At 43.0% G+C, this 15661-nt stretch overlaps 1 protein-coding gene across 8 annotated transcripts; it reads right to left on the bottom strand.

Moving 5' to 3' along the window:
- Positions 1-2587: 2587 nt before the first annotated feature.
- On the bottom strand, positions 2588-15456 carry C8H1orf52 (chromosome 8 C1orf52 homolog). Of its 8 annotated transcripts, none has more exons than XM_068952631.1 (5): positions 15125-15455; positions 14781-14991; positions 14460-14566; positions 12889-12933; positions 12230-12794 (listed from the first exon to the last, which is right to left on the bottom strand). In XM_068952631.1, the coding sequence occupies exons 1-4, from the start codon at positions 15401-15403 to the stop codon at positions 12919-12921; spliced, it is 612 nt and encodes a 203-aa protein (XP_068808732.1). In that variant the 5' UTR covers positions 15404-15455; the 3' UTR covers positions 12230-12794; positions 12889-12918. The 8 variants fall into 8 exon arrangements, 5 of the variants coding, with proteins under 5 accessions (XP_068808730.1, XP_068808731.1, XP_068808732.1 ...); XR_011142567.1 differs by lacking the exon at positions 14460-14566 and adding an exon at positions 14567-14608 and having other exon boundaries at positions 12705-12794; positions 15125-15451; XR_011142566.1 differs by lacking the exons at positions 12230-12794; positions 12889-12933; positions 14460-14566 and adding exons at positions 2590-3210; positions 3836-4037.
- Positions 15457-15661: the final 205 nt, after the last annotated feature.

The following is a 15661-nucleotide window of genomic DNA, read 5'->3' as shown; positions in this document are numbered from 1 at the left end:
TAAAAATACATGCAAGAACAGCAGCATGCGCTTCAAGAGTCCTTGATGGACATAAAAAAAATCACTTATTCTTTTTCCTCTTACATTAACAAGGCAGATAGGTGAATCTGAACCTAGGAAAATTGAAATGTTCCCCTTCCCTGTACATCAGAGGTCTCTCCGGCTTGCCTGACTCACAAGCAGCTTTCAAAGAATTCTGCTGTTACTTTAACTTCCTCTTCCATCTGGATTAAAGACTTGCATCTCAGCAACCTCTGAAGGGAGACAGGTTTACAACAGCTGATCATTTTGATTGAACCCTGGGTCTCCAGAATTCAATTTGCACAAATATGCAGTGTGTGTGATTGCACCGGCTGCCACCCTCCATACTCTGCCCACTGAATAAAAAACTGGTTTATGACTCTCGAAAGCACTCTAGTCTGCAGTTGCTTTTCTGGTTCCACGTGTCATTTCAAAAGGACAACAGCTGCTATGGGTGGAAGTAGCAAAAGACTGCTTCTAAGGAGACATTTCCATTGCTGCTGAGGGACACGAGCCTCATCACTTCCAGAGCTCAGAGTCACAACTGCCCTTACCTTAGAGAGAAGCACAGATTGCAGAAGGATCCATTGTTTCCAGGTGTCAGGATCCCTCACTGGACTCGCTGATTCCCAGTTTTCACCGTTAAGAAGCCCTCACGGTGTAGTCATTAGAGAGTACTACCAGGCAAGAGAGCCAGTATCAAAGTAAATATCTATTTTCTGTGCACCGGCAAAAGCAGCAAGGATTCTGGTTACTTAAGTCTTGCTCGTGTCCCGCTGGAAAATGAAACGCAGCACATGAAGAAGAGGGAGCTAACACACAATCACTCTCCAACTGTCTCTCATCTCAGTTAACATGCAAGACATCCGCTCTCCCTGCTCCGTAACCCGGGGTGCGCCCCAGAAGGCGCACAAATCATTCGCCGTGCCAAGTCTCGCCAGCAGTTAGCATGCAGTATTCAGGAAACCCATCAGGAAACTTACACAAAGTATCAAATAAAAGGTGAATGATGTATTTTTATCTGTCCCATTCCACTTCAAAGCAAGCACCACTGAGTCATTTTCCAATGTCAAGCACACTGAATGTGGCTTCCATGCTTCTGTATGAAAAACACATCCACCTCTTCTGCTTGGAAATAGAGGATACAAGGAGGGAAGCTCCAAAGCCTTTTAGCCCAGTCAGCAGGGGCGAGCCTTATCCTATTAATGCAGCTATGACAATGCAAATCTATGTATCGCAGGCATTTTAAAGATGCCTGTCATACTGGCCTGCGTTTTCCCTTTCAGGTCTGCATTCGAAATAGGTATTTTTGAAATACATTCACAAATGTTAATCAGAAGCAGAATTCTTCTTTGCCTGTCAGCAAAGAGCAGCTGGAAATGATCAATCTCTCTCTCTCTCCACCATGCCCCAAATGGTGAGCATGTCCTCGGGCAGTAATTTATCTTTTCAGACAAATATATTGAAAAGAAAAAAATATTTTTGTAAACTTGCTAAAATGAGATGCTGGGGGGGGGGGGGGGGGTTCCTGAGAAGAAAGCCTAGGGAGGGGAAAGGGAGCCATTCTTTCTAGGATTAAAAAACACAAACCATTTGCATTATTTCTTGTTAAATGCACAGCGAAGCTTCAGCCCCATCAAGAATCAGATGCTCAGTGCTGTGGCCCAGTAAGCGTGAGCTTAGCTTCCCACGCGATAGACTTCCAGTGGCCTTAGTGGGATTCATAGATAGCTGAGATTCATATACATGAGATTCACACATAAATTCTTGCAGGAATGAGTGATGCACCTCTAAGTGGAAGTGTTACCAGTCTGGGAACAATGGATAAGCAATGGTAAGTGCTTAACATTAGCCTAGCTCTCATTCTCCACCATCCCCTGCACTTAATATAAGAGCCAGTGAATCAATTAATAGGGAAAAAACAGTCTTCTAAAGTGAGAAACAAAGCTACGTTCAGAAGGCAATGTTGGCATGCTACCAAAAGCTCCAGCCTTTAATGCAATTGGCATACAGTTGTGTTTTTTCCTGGGAGGCTCATTTTCGGCAAGAAGGCGCATCCTGGAGACACGCTGGATCTGAGCGTGCAACGCTTCTCACGCAGGCAGGGTGTGACTGCTGAAGTATTTGGGTTTGGATCAGAAGTGTGCTTTTGAAGTGACTCTCCCAGTCATCCCCGTAGACTGCTTTGGTTTTTGGAGCGCTCCCACTGGATTCCTTTTGGATGAAACTAGAAACAGAAGATGCACTCCAGGAGCGCACTTAATGCACTTTAGCTGCTGCCAGGTGTTGAGTCTGTGGGACCAAAGCAGAGCTAGCACAAATAAAATCCTCCAAACACATTTAGTGTGGACGTGGGGTCCACAGCACCGATAGTTCTGCTTTACAGACACCCTCCTATTGTGCCAAATGGCTAATGGAACGTAAATGTAGCCCAAGATTAAAAAGTGGCCTGTAGCACGATACCAGAAATGGAATTGAAGTGGATCGATCGCATATAGCTTCTCAACAACCCTGTAGCATCGACCAGGAGGGTCTGTTAACCTGCTTATTCTGCAATAAAAACAGAAGTTACCTATTTAACAAATAAAACCCATATGCAATATAATCTAGAAAAACAGTAATTCAGAAAAATGAAGTTTTTCAAGATGGAATTGATATTCTGAAATGGATTAGCGCAAGTACCAGAAGAGCCAGTTTCGCAACAGCGTTTATTTCTAATTCTTAAAATTCAAATGTATATGCACAACCTAGGATATAAACACAGCACTGATGGCAAATCATACAGAATTTCCTGAGAATGCCAACTGTTATAACTTTTTACATTAATTTCTGTGTAATGCTATTAAAATTGATAGGACTTTTGCAGAACGAGGAGGAGAAACAAAAATCAAGATCTTCAGAAGATTCTGAATGTAAAAATGACTGCTCCATTTAAGCTCTTCCATGCTACTTATTAAACACTGAGGTTCAGAGCAATCGATGAAGACGACTGTGTAGCACCCAGTGTTAATGTTTTCCAGCAGACAAGACAGGCATGTATTGAGCCGCAGTTACTGTTCAAGTAAGAGTTTCCACCTACCACAGAGGATGTTCAGCTCACAGCAGCCTTTGCCCTTTTAGCACATCACAGTAGGTATTTCCAACAGTGAACAAGATCATTAACTTTCAGCTTCATACGTGGCCAGAAACCTGTGAAAAATTAAATGAGGTCTTTTAATTAAAAAACCTAAACACTTACAGTGGGTTAGTCCTCATAGCTAGGACCTCCATTTCTTCTCTCTTGCATAATCGTAGTTTATCTTCATTCCTTCTACAGAGTCTTGAGGAAGAAAAGGCTGGTTTTAAGGGCTAGTTTGTCCTCTGAGTGAACTGCAGGGCCTAACTGCGTTAAATCCTATCCAGAGTCATCTGAGTGCAGCAGTAATACAGTTCTCGGCAAAGTCTGCTACAAGCAAACTTGCATTACCAGGTTGTTTTGACCAGACAAATTGTCCTCAGAAATGACATCTTTTGGTAAAATTCAGTCATTTAACTCAGAATTTGTTAATTAAAAAAAAAAGACCTAAAATGTTTTTCCTTGGCTATGCTAGAGACAAATAACCTAGGAAAAAAACAGGACAAATCACATCTTATAATTCCGAATATGTCATCTTGAATCATTTACACCTATGCTAATGTAGGAGTTCTTGCGCTGTACAAATACAAAGCTATAAACTGCTAAGAGTCACTTGAGACTTGGGTTATAGGCTTCCCTAAAATGGAGAAGGATGTTATTAACTCTCTTGTTCAATTGCATATTTTTGCTGATTCCTACCAACGGATTACTGTAGTAACCTGGTAAAACTGAAGAGAGGGGTTGCTGTGTCATTTCAGTGTTATCTCCTGGTGAAGCTTTGTTTGGTAACTGGCAGACAGCAGCCAGGAACGGTGCAGGTGCGGCTGGCCCGGCCCGAGGTGGGCAGATGGGCTAGATGACCGCTGCAAGGGCCCGTTCCAGCCCTTTTTTTGGTAAGCTTCTGTGAAAAAAAAGAAAAGTATCTTTACAAAGTGACATAAAGCCGATGCCTAAAACTCAGGTTACAAATACACCTATTTTTTTCTTAATAAAAGAAGGAGCTCATTGTTCAGTGGGAAATTAGATTAATTGAACTTTTCAAAGCAAATTCTTACGCACTTGCTTATTTTGCAGAAATCAAGTTTTTTCAGTGTTCATAAATTTAAACCAACCATTACAGCACGATAAAATCCTTGTTCTTGGGCTTCTCCTCTAAGTTAGAAACTTTGAAACTCAACAAGTAGTTTTTCCTAAGTAGAAGTTTTGTACAATTTTTAACCCTCTATTATTTTGATAGTGGTTTTTATTTTTTCATTGCAGACAAACACACTTGACAAAAATTGTGCTTGCCAAATCATTTCTTCGCTGCGATTCATCAATATAAGAATTATTTTTGAAAGAGGAGAGATTATGGTAACTCTCACCAGATATCATTAAAAAATTATTTGAAATGTAAAATGCAAAAGCAACTTGAAAAGTCTTTGTAGTACAAAGAAAATATATAGCGAGGCATCAAGAAAGCAACCAAAATAGATGTGCAGTGTCAAGAGACACTTCAATAAAACATTAGGCTGAATCAAAGAAAATCAGGGTCTGTAGTTGAATGCAGCGCTGCTATTTAACTCAGCCGTTTCGCTAGCAGTTAACAAAAGCACCCTCTAGCGGAGTATCATAGTGGAAAAGCTAATGAATGCATAATTTTAGAGCTAAATTATTGTGGGGCTACTTGCTTCATTTGTTCAGAGGTGTGTCGAGCAAGTTTGCCAAAGAAGCAGTGTGTATTTCTGCCAGCCACGCGATGCTTTTATGACTTAGCAGATCCTGTGCACTGCAGCTCTTCCACAGAGGCTATGAAACGCCAGGGAAACGTGGGATCCCCCACAGGAGGTGGGGACAGTACGTGTCTGCTACCTGCTGCTGGCTCTCGACCATTCAAGAAGCCCTGAATTTAGATATATACAATCCGTATCAGTTAAGTGTCCCTATTTCATCATCACTGGAATAAACTGAACATGGTTCAAAAGAACATGGGTTCTACTTTTCTTCATAATACGAACTTGAAGGGTCAATGTGTATATTATGCTTCTGCAGGAAAATAACGCAAGGAATCTATTCATGTTATAATAAATAGTTATACAGCATGCAAGTCTATGTGTTGCTTTACGTAGATATTTTGAAAAGCTTAAGTTTGTAAGATGTAAGCAGTACTTCATTACTATGTGAAAGATCACGGAGATATGACTGATTTGCATCTGTCACTGAGATACAGCTTATTTGCAGCTATCCTGTGAGAACAGGTCACTTACAGGTCGCTAATGGTAAGCAAAACCTTATGCCTTGCATAAAAATCAATCTTCTGAGTAATCTATTAAAACAGGATGTTTTTAAGCAAGCCATTGCCATCACCAACCTTTTAAATTATATTCGATGTAACAACTCTTTGGAATATTTCAGGCAATATATAAAGCTCTTAGTCTCACAAATTACAACTTTGTCCATCCTAGGGAAGTGACTTGTGCATTTCCCTTAGACATATTTTCATTACAACAGATAGCGACAATTTTTCTAGAGCAGAAGCTTAACAGAGAGAAATGTTTTTCATAAAAAAATTCTGTTAGGTCTTTATTAAGTAGCAGTATTCCTTCCTACAAAAGGAGTGAAATGAGTCCCTCACATCACTTAAGTCTGGTTCCTCAAGGCACCTCTTACCATAATGCGTCAGAGAAGTTACTAGTTTAGCAGAACTGGGCCATTTTCTGCTTCCCAACGGACAGGTTGCCCAGTTAACTTCTGCTGGGAGCCTGCTGGTGTGGGGTTTTTGTGTTGTTTCTTTCGCTTTGTTCCGAGTATGTTAATCCTTTCATGGTAAGTCCTGTGTTGGTTTTAACTCCCCATTACGCCGGCCTGGGGTTAGCCTTTATTACACTCTGTACTTGTTTCCGTATGAATCCATCTACAATAAGAAGCAGACAGTTGAAGAAGTTAAGCAAAAGAGCTGGGCAATCTATGTTTGCTCCAAAAAATTGGTTCACCTTGTCAGAAGGTAGCAAAACAGAGTACTTGCCCTGCTGCTCACAGCCACAGTGAAACACAGATGTGATTTCCCTTTGAAGCTACCAAGATGAAAGCACTCTCAAGATGCAGAGTGCTTCCTCTTCTAAATGAAGAGCACTGATACACTTATTTGATAAAGACTAGAAATGCTTATCTCCATTCTCTGAATTCACTGCATTCTTCTGCCAATTCAGCTCCACATGTCCTGGATTCCCCAGAAGATTCCTGATTTTTCAGAAGTAACCTGAAGAAAGTAGTTCAAAGGAACCAGAAGCATAAACTCAGTCCAGCCTCTTTGGTGCTACTCTGTCTTCCAAGTTCAATCAGTCTTTCCACATTTCTGTCATTAACAAACTCTGCAGACTCCTATGGATCCAAGGTTACTCCCTTCGATCCGCAATACCCCAGAACCTCCAAACCTGAAGAGCTGGCTTACTAGAATTTCTGTTCCTCTGTTATTCCCATTGTTTTTTGGTTCTTAACTGTATGACTTTGAAGCTTTTATAAAACAGTCCACTGCTACCAAAAAAGCTTGTTTCAAGAACAGAATCATTCACTGAGATTCCTATGACTGTTCGGTCTCATTGGAGGCCTTCTTTGCAATGAAAACACAGTACTTCTTTCAGCAGGTTTTCCGGATTTTGCCAGCCTTGTGCTCTACAGAAATTCTGCTTTTGTTTCAGTCTTGAAATTTTGACCAACTCCCAGAACTAGTAGCCAAGCTCTACCTCTTGTTGTATCATCTTTAAGCTTTACCTTAGCCAATGCAACTAGAAACCTTTGGCAGTAATGGAACATCACATTCTTTAATACAGAGACTACATTTGCTAAAGGGTTTTCCAAAGGCATCCCATTCTAGTCTTCTCTTCGCGAAGTTTTTTAGTTTGTAACATCCGCCCTCTTGTGAATTATAAAGAGAGGAGACAGACATCTCTTCCTGAGCGTGCTTGGGCAGTCATTTCCACCTGTAGTTAGAGCAATTAGCCTCTCAACAGGCTCACCTACATAAGGCATGTAGTAATACCATACTTATGGCCAGGCCTTTGTGGGTCTAAGAAATCATGGTGCTGTGATTTTTCCAGTAAAAAGCTATCCTTCAGAATTGTTCGGTCTTGAGAGTAAACGTAGGTGTGCTTGAGTATCTTCTCTCAAAATGAAAACGCTGCACACCTTTAGCCACTGCCAAGGATCTTTATCTCTGAAGAACTCATACTTTAGCTGTAATCAGCTAGCACCCTTTTAAGATAGTCCTACATTTTTCTCAAACTTATACAGAAATCAAAAGCACAAACATCTGTGTCTAGTATTCACAGGGTTTTGGAAAAATCAGCAAGCTCAGACAGAAACAGTCACAAGATCCTTTCAAGTATGAAAAAAAATCTCAAATTGTATCCTGCCGGTGACTGAAAGCATTACCTCTTTCCATTCAAATTCTGCCATGATCTTGCAACATTAGCAAACTAGCAAATGAGCTTCCTGTCATCAGAGAACTTAAGGGGTCAGCCAACTCTACACAGCTTCTGTTTCTCTCTGATGATAAAAATTCCTCCTCCCTCACTGATTATAGGTTCAAGATAAATTACTCTTTGTGCAACATGCTGCATTTCCCTGGATTCAGTTTCAGATCGGCAGCCTTAAGCTTATCACAAACCATCTGTAAATGAATCAGTTCTTCAATGGTGTTAGTGTGCATCAAGCTATCGCAAAGGAATAACAAGCAGGCTAACAGAGGGATGCCTTGCAACAATCTCTCAATTAGCATTTTTCAGACAAAGTTTTGCCTGCCATGAAAGCCATTATCCTATACAGCTGTAGTTTTATTCTGATGAGATTTGTTTTCGTATACCATCCTGCCTTTCCTGGAAATCTACTTTAGGTAGCTGCTAATAAGGCAGCAGCTGGAGGCAACACAATGCGTTCATTGCAAACTGACTGCCTCCCAGGCACTGTTTTCCTACCCTTGGCAAATTTTTTTTTTTTTAGAGAATTTTCTCAGATCAAACTTGTAGGACGCTATTCCTGCTATTTGTTTTCTGTTGAACAATAAACATCATTACATCTGATTCATCATAAAAAGAGTGCAACATGAGTTAACAAGAGATCTGATTTCGTAAGTCAGTCTTCTCCATTTGTGGATGGGGGTGTATGTTCCTGTCACTGTCTCCTCTTGAGAGTCAATTCAGGATAAACTCTTCTCTAGTTAGACTTGTTTTCGAACATACGAGCTATCAGTTTAAGTTTTAAGTTCACTCATGCATTTCACAGATCCTTTTGCACAGAGTAGCCAAAGTCTCATTATGAGCTGCCAAAACCTAAAGAAAACCTGCAAGGTTTTTTGTTCCGTCAAGATTTGTCCTTCAGCTTCATGTCTTTCGCTCTGCTACTTCTGAAACAAATGAGCTAATCTTCTCCTTATTGCTCATTTCTTCACCTTTAAAAGATCTGCTTCCTTTAAGTACTCCACCGCCATCAATTCTTCTTGTTTTGTAAATCAGCCTCACTTCTAATCATTCAAAAAGGGCACAAAGATTAGAATCCCCTTTTCCGTTTTGCATATTAGATGCACTCCTATAATTGCAAGGCTTATTGGGAACACATCTTTCCTGATAGCGGCTGCTTCCTTCTACAGTGAATTACTGAGGAACTTGAACCACACCCGGTAATTTTACTGCATCACTGCTATGAATACCACGGAAAATTTATCACTGATTTTGACCTAGAAGCTCAACTCCAGGTGACGACTTATAATTTAATTTATTGTCAATTTATCTTAGAAGCTTTTTATTATATCTGAATAAGATCCCAGAGATCCCCAGCAAATTCAGTAGGCTTTTTCCTCCTTTTCTTCTTCTCCTAGCTCTTAGCTATTTTCTACCTAGCTCAATCCAGCTGCTTTCAAACAGCCTCTTAGTACCAGATAGAGATACCTGCCTCCCCACCGCCCTGAGGTAAATACTGCTTAGTAAGTACTGTACTTTCTCATTTCTAGAAACGTTTTATCCGTCTTTCCAGCCATTTTCTCTCAACAGTAGGCCACCATGAAATGCAAACAAGGAATACTGCAAATATCCTAAGTTGCCCTCTCACACAGTCACATCTGTAGGCAGAAGACTTCCATACCACTCTGTAACCACTACTCTCCTTAAGACTTTCTTCTTAAGCAGATAGCTCAGCTGCAATTGCTCTCCATTAGAAACCAAAGCTGGTCAAGCTTTCCTGTCTCACTTATTTTGGGAAAAGCTTCATATCCACGACAATCCAGCTGCTGGTTATTTACTTATCAAGCTCAGTGCTGGAGCGCTGAGGCAAGATGTGACAAACCAAGGAGCAGTTACAAATTCAGCAGCAGGATCCAGCACGTGTCTCCTGGCAGAGAAGAGGCTGCACCACAACTGTGCAGTGCCAAAGAGCACTAGGACCTCTCAGACTACAAGGCCTAGTGCAATCCTAGCAACTACATATCACATGAAAAAAGCTGTCTCTGCTCTAGCCCCACAGATTTTACCTCCAAACGCCTCTCATTCTTTTCTTACATTAGAATTTCCCTTTAAGACCCTACCACTTACCCACTAGTGGCAGTTCTGTAGTTGTTTGCATTAGAAGTCACTGATGCTTTAGAAGTCATCCAGCAACAAAACCCACCCACCAAAGCAACTCAGCTTCAGACAGGCTTTCACACAGCCTGCAGTTGTTTCAGACGTCTTATTTAAAAAAAAAAAAAAAGAAGCATAACTGCTTTCACCACTTATCCTGAATAGGAAAGGTGTCATGGTCACTGCTTACAATGCAGTTTCTCTCAACCTGTAAATAATACAATTAATCATTCTTCTCTCAGATTAGACATGCTACTTTTCTCCTTGAAAACCAAGTATCAGATGGTGTTAGCTTCAAGATGACTGGACACCACATATATCGTATTGTCTGAAAACAAAAGGAGTCATTAGCATGGTTACTTCCAGAGCTGCCACGTAAAATCGCACAGCAAACAATAACAGGACAAAAGCCTCCTTGGTCATGGCAATCGTGGGAATGCATCCTATTTCCAGAGCCGCTGACATTAACGTTCAACTGTAAAGCTCTTCAAGTAGCACTTTAGTAGCAAACTGGCATACTATTATGAGACTTGAGAATTAGCCAGGCCATTGAACCCTGCATTCCACGTTGAACCCTTCAAGTTTCAAGAATCCTTACCATTCATCCCACGTAAACCTGGAGTAAGCTCTGTACATGCTCAGCAGTAGAGATAGATTTCTCAAAAGTATCTTGCTAGACGTAATTTGCAATCTGCAAATTTGCAGACGTAATCTGCAATTTGCAGACTGGACAAAAACAGAATACCTGAGAAACTGACCTAGCATCTGATTTTCATAATGGAAGAGGAGCTTGCTATTGCTTCCTACCTCCAGCTCTCCATTAGCTACAGCATAAATGCACTCCCATTTGTCTTCTACCACATTCTCTGAAGATTTGCTAGGGTGAGGGTGCTATATCAGGACTACAGATATAGAAAAAATTGACTGGAGTGAGCCTTCTCATTCAGAGACTTCATGTTCAACACTCTGGGAAAAAACACCCTTCCTTTTCTTGTAGGCAAAGCTTAGAGGAACCATTTGATCTCAGACCAAAAGAACCTAGATAGCAGCTACAACAGTAGCTGACAACAACCCACTTCCTGAAGAGGATGCTGTTAGGCTGCATTATACGCGCCGAGGTAGTTATTCCTTTAAGAGAACACAATTACTCATCATTACTCAATGCTATCATACACAACTACTAGAACCAGGGAGAATTTTACTGACAAGTCTAGCGAAATTGAAGCATAGGCATTTATAGCTTCTCAACTGAACAAAATGCAGCCCTCCACAGTTCCCCTAAATTGTCATCTATCACCTCGCTTTCCACCTAGGAAAGCTCTGCTTCATTAATGGATAAATACGACTGCCATGAAGAGATCTTGATTCCACCTGGAACTAAGCAGGATCATTACTAAGGGATTGAGAGGTTTCCCTCTGCAACCTAGAGGGCAGCTTATTCTGGTCCTGGCACTTCCTGAAGGAAGGAACATTTCAAGAGACCGTGAACAGATGTGGCATCTAACTTCATAAGCTTTGCCTATGACACCCTCTCTAGTCTTGGGGCTCGCTATGATGAGGGGGTTAGATATTTGGGTTTGTGCTAGAAGAAAGAAATCTTGTGCATGGGGCACCCGGAGCTGTGTACAACTACCGTTGTTTGAATCCTTTCCAAACTGGCAGAGCAGGAAGATGGGGAATATATCATGGAAGTAGCCCATCAGCTGGGAAATCAGCAAGGAGTGACTGTAGAGTCTGCAGGTACAGAAGGAACAAGAGAAAGCATTATCACACTGCCAAGGCTACAACTGCCTAACTTGTTGCTGTCTTCACGTACTCACTAAAAAGGAATATATTTTTCTATATTGAGGTTTGAAATCACATTTTTTTTAAACACTAACATTACATTAGAATATATCCATACAGAATGCTCTATGATAAGCATCTGTTCTGCCAACTGAAAGCTACTCCAGGATAAGAAGAGAATAAAAAATATGAGTGTTGACTAGTTGTCACTGTAGGTTTCTGAAGGGACAAAAGCTTTTATCTCAAAATACCCTCCCCCCCATTTTGCTGGTATTTTTTCAAATATAGACCCAAAAGCCCAGCAGCATATCATAAATGCAACATATACTGGCTATAACACTGCAAGAAAAGACAAAGTACTTAAGTACATTTTTACTGAAGTACAAACGATTTGGTAGTAAAGACTGTCACAGCTTTGTCATAATTTCTTTTCAAGTAAATATTTTGCTGCTATTTTCAGTTTTAGGAAGAATACCCTGAATGCTCCAATTCTTCTATTACTATTTAGTCTCATGCTTCACCGATGCAGACCACATAACATCAAAACTAATTATCAGATATTAAACTCCATTTGTAAGTCCATTTTTAAAGTTTGTAGTTGTAGATTTATTGCAAACAAACCCCTGAAGAATCTGTTGAGTCATTAGAAACACATCACTGAAATACATAAATAATTCATCCCTCCTATTCATTACGCATGCAATGCAGTAGTTATACTGCAAACGTTTTCAAAAGTAATTTTATTCCAGTGACGTATTTACAGTCTTTACATAAATTTCAAAACAGCATTATTCAAACATATCACAGTACAATACTTAAAGAAACTTTAATATATGCTCCTTTATAAAAGGTTTGACACAATGGAAAAGTCAGTCAAGAAAAGCTCATACCACAAGTTACCAGGTTTGTTGATAAAGAAAGTACCACAAAGCCCTATAACCTGCATGAGCACAAGTATCCGTCGCAATGTTTTAAGAGACCTTTTTTAAGTAAACAGGTTTAAGTTTTTTTTCAGTAGACCAGTTTCTATCACAACACTGCCCATTTAATTTTGTGCTTTCCAGAAAGCAAGCATACTACAGAAATAAAACTCCCTACCCGATAGGAGAGAGAAATTTGGTAAACATGTATTTGTTTCTCATTCCAGCAGCAGAATCCAAGTTCACCGAAATTCTCATTTTGGCCAAATGCAGCATGCCCCGCTTATAACTTCTTCCTCTTTGTCTGCTCCCCAGAGTCTAGTTTACGTTTCTTAGCAGAAGCTGGTTCATCATCTTTTTCATCATCTTTAAATAAAAAACAGTATTAATCAAAGTCAGTAAAGTCAATATTTTTGTCATAACCACCACCCTCATGCCACAATGACTGACTTAATCATACCTGAGACTCCTGGAAAGAGATGCAGTAGTTTTAACTGACAACATCCTCGTTTTTGGAATGTGGAAAATATATGAACAGAATAGAAATAATTAATTATCTGAAGTACCACAGACCATTGAGAACAACTAAGAAAGGGTCTATGTATCCTGTACAATTGAGGAATACTGTATCTGCTCAAAAAAATTGTATTTACATAGGATAAGGTAAAAAGATGGAAAAAGTCATTTTAGAAGCAGGGAGTAATGTCAAGGTCAATTAACAGTTCATCTTCTTAGTCTTTGGGTGAAGGTTGGCTAAGAGAAGAGAAAAAGTCCACAGGAAGGAAAAAGGAAAAAAAAAAAAAGAAGAGTATACAAAACAAATGGACAAGCCAGAGACAGAAAAACTGCCACCAGGGAAGAAACATTCAGAATGGAAAAAAAACTCAAGACAGCAAAAAGCGTCCCTGCTGTAAAAGGTTTGTAACTTTCTTTGCTGGCAACTGTACTGGTGAACCAAAACCTTATCCCATGTTCTGAAAGCCCAGAATTTTTATTTCTGGTTTTGTTCTCATTTGTCATTGGCTATTCTTGCTCTCCAGCAATAAGGATCACTCCTCCTCCTGTCAAAACATTCATTCCTGTATTTTCTAGATCATCACTACTGCTTGTGCCATGATTAAAAGTGGCATTTTCTTTGTTACTCTGTCACTTGCACAGTTTACTTAGTTCTCCCCAGAATTTTGCAATCATTTTAAAAACAATCTGACCTACTGTTCAAATATAACCACGACCAGGGTCAGGACAGCAGCGTTTCAAGATGCTCTCATACCACTTTCTTTGTTATACAAGCCCTATCATGACTGAACCTGTTGATTTTAAACAACAAAAGTTCCACAGACCCTAATCATTTTCTGCTTCTGCTAATAGTAATGGAAGTGGAGCAAAGAGATTCCTCAACAGTCCCAATTCATCCTAGGAAGACCAGGAGACACACACTGAGGTCACTAGCGGAAGCCTTCCCATCACCGCAGCCAACTTTGACCTAGAGCAGCAGCGGAGGTACAAGAGGCCGACAGACTTCTGCAGCGGACGGGCGCGAGTCACAAACTACTCTCAGAACCTGTCTATCGCCAATTCTTCCTTTTATGCCCGCAAAGTCAAAACGTGTCTGTGCAAAGCACAGCTGTCTCATGCCCGACCACGTCGGGAAGGAGTGGCAATGGGAGACGGAGCATGCAGGAGCCTCATGTGTTATCTGCGACAGGAAATAACGCATCTACAATAGGCTCCTTGAAATTCTAGCTGTAAGCACTGAACTTTTCAGACCTTAGCGGTTTTGAAGAGTCTCCTGTGAAGTTTAGGCACTCAGTTCCACATATAAAACCACCTGTGCGTTTCACCTCTTTATAATTAAGTATTTGATGCTCCGCTATTCGTTGTTCATCCCTACGGTAATAAATAAAGTTCTACATCACAAAAAAACAATATCCATCCAAAACAAGGGAAATTTTAGGAATTTGGAACATTTTAACTATGAACTATAAAAAAATTATCCTTACAAGCCCCGAACAGCAACAGAGATGTAATTACCACAGCTAAGCCCTTTGGAGGTACATCATGCAAGCTTGCAGGCAAGCAAAACATCCGGGAGCAGCTTGGCAAGAGGTTTATTTGTTGGAAAGTTTGTTTATGCTTACCTGGTCAAAGACAAATAGAGTCACGTTAAACTTCCGGAGACCCTGGGGGGGGGGGCGGGGGGGACGTTTAACAGGGTTTTCCGCACTGCTCTCGAGCGCGGGAGGCAGCGAGCCGGCGAGCCGTCACCTCGCGCGAGGGCCGGGCAGGAGGGAAGCGAGCACAACCCGAAACCCGCCGGCGGGGAAAGGGTCCGCATCGCCGCCCGCCCCTCACCTGGCTCCAGGCCCCGCTGCTCCTCGTCGGGCAGGAAGCGGGCCCGCCCGCCGGGCCGCGGCGCGTCGTCCCCGTTGTCCTCGTACATGTTGGACCACTTGATGGCCATGTCGAGGGCGGGCGGCGGCGGCAGCCTCTTCTCGGGCAGGCTGTACAGCTCCGGCGGCGGCGGCACCGCGTTGCTCTTCCAGGCCTTGAACTCCCTGGGGGGCTGCGGCGGGCAGCGCGGCGCCTCGTCAGCGCCGCGGCCTGCGCGCAGCCCCGCCGCGAGGGGCCGGGGGGGGCCGGGCCGGGCCCGCGGGGGGCGCACGGGCGGGGGGGGGGCACCGCTCAGCTCAGCTCACCTCCTCGGGGGCGCGGAGGACGCGGCTCTCCCAGTCGATCTGCTTGTTGAGCGGGTTGTAGAGGAAGGCGGGCGGCTGCGACACGCGCCGGAAGAGCTCGTCGGGCGGCGGCAGGCGCGGGCGGCGGCCCGGGCTGCCCCCCGCCCCCGCCGCGCCGCCGCCCCCCGCCTGGCGCTCCCCGCCGCCGGCCTCGTCGCCTTCCGAGTCGGAGCTGGAGCTGGAGCTGCCGCTGCCGTAGGCCGCGAAGTAGCCCAGCGGGTCCTTCCCCTCCGCCGCCATGGCGGGCCGCGCCGCGGGGACACCGGCCGCGCGGAAACGGCCGCCCGCGCCCCGCGTTCCGGCCTGCGCCGCGCCGGGGGGGCGGAGGCGGGCGGGGGCGGCTCCGGCTCCGGCTCCGGCCCCGGCCGGCGGGACGTGGCGGGGTCGGGCCCCGCAGGAGAACTGAGCGGCCGGACGGGCAGCAGCGCTTCCGCTCCTGGGCGAAGCCGGGGCCCGCCTGCACCTGGCGTAGGGGAGCGGCGGAGCCCGCTCCGCCCG

The sequence above is a fragment of the Struthio camelus genome, chromosome 8 (genome assembly GCF_040807025.1).
Source record: "Struthio camelus isolate bStrCam1 chromosome 8, bStrCam1.hap1, whole genome shotgun sequence".
NCBI classification, from domain to species: domain Eukaryota; kingdom Metazoa; phylum Chordata; class Aves; order Struthioniformes; family Struthionidae; genus Struthio; species Struthio camelus.
This window is presented reverse-complemented; position numbering and strand designations above follow the sequence as displayed.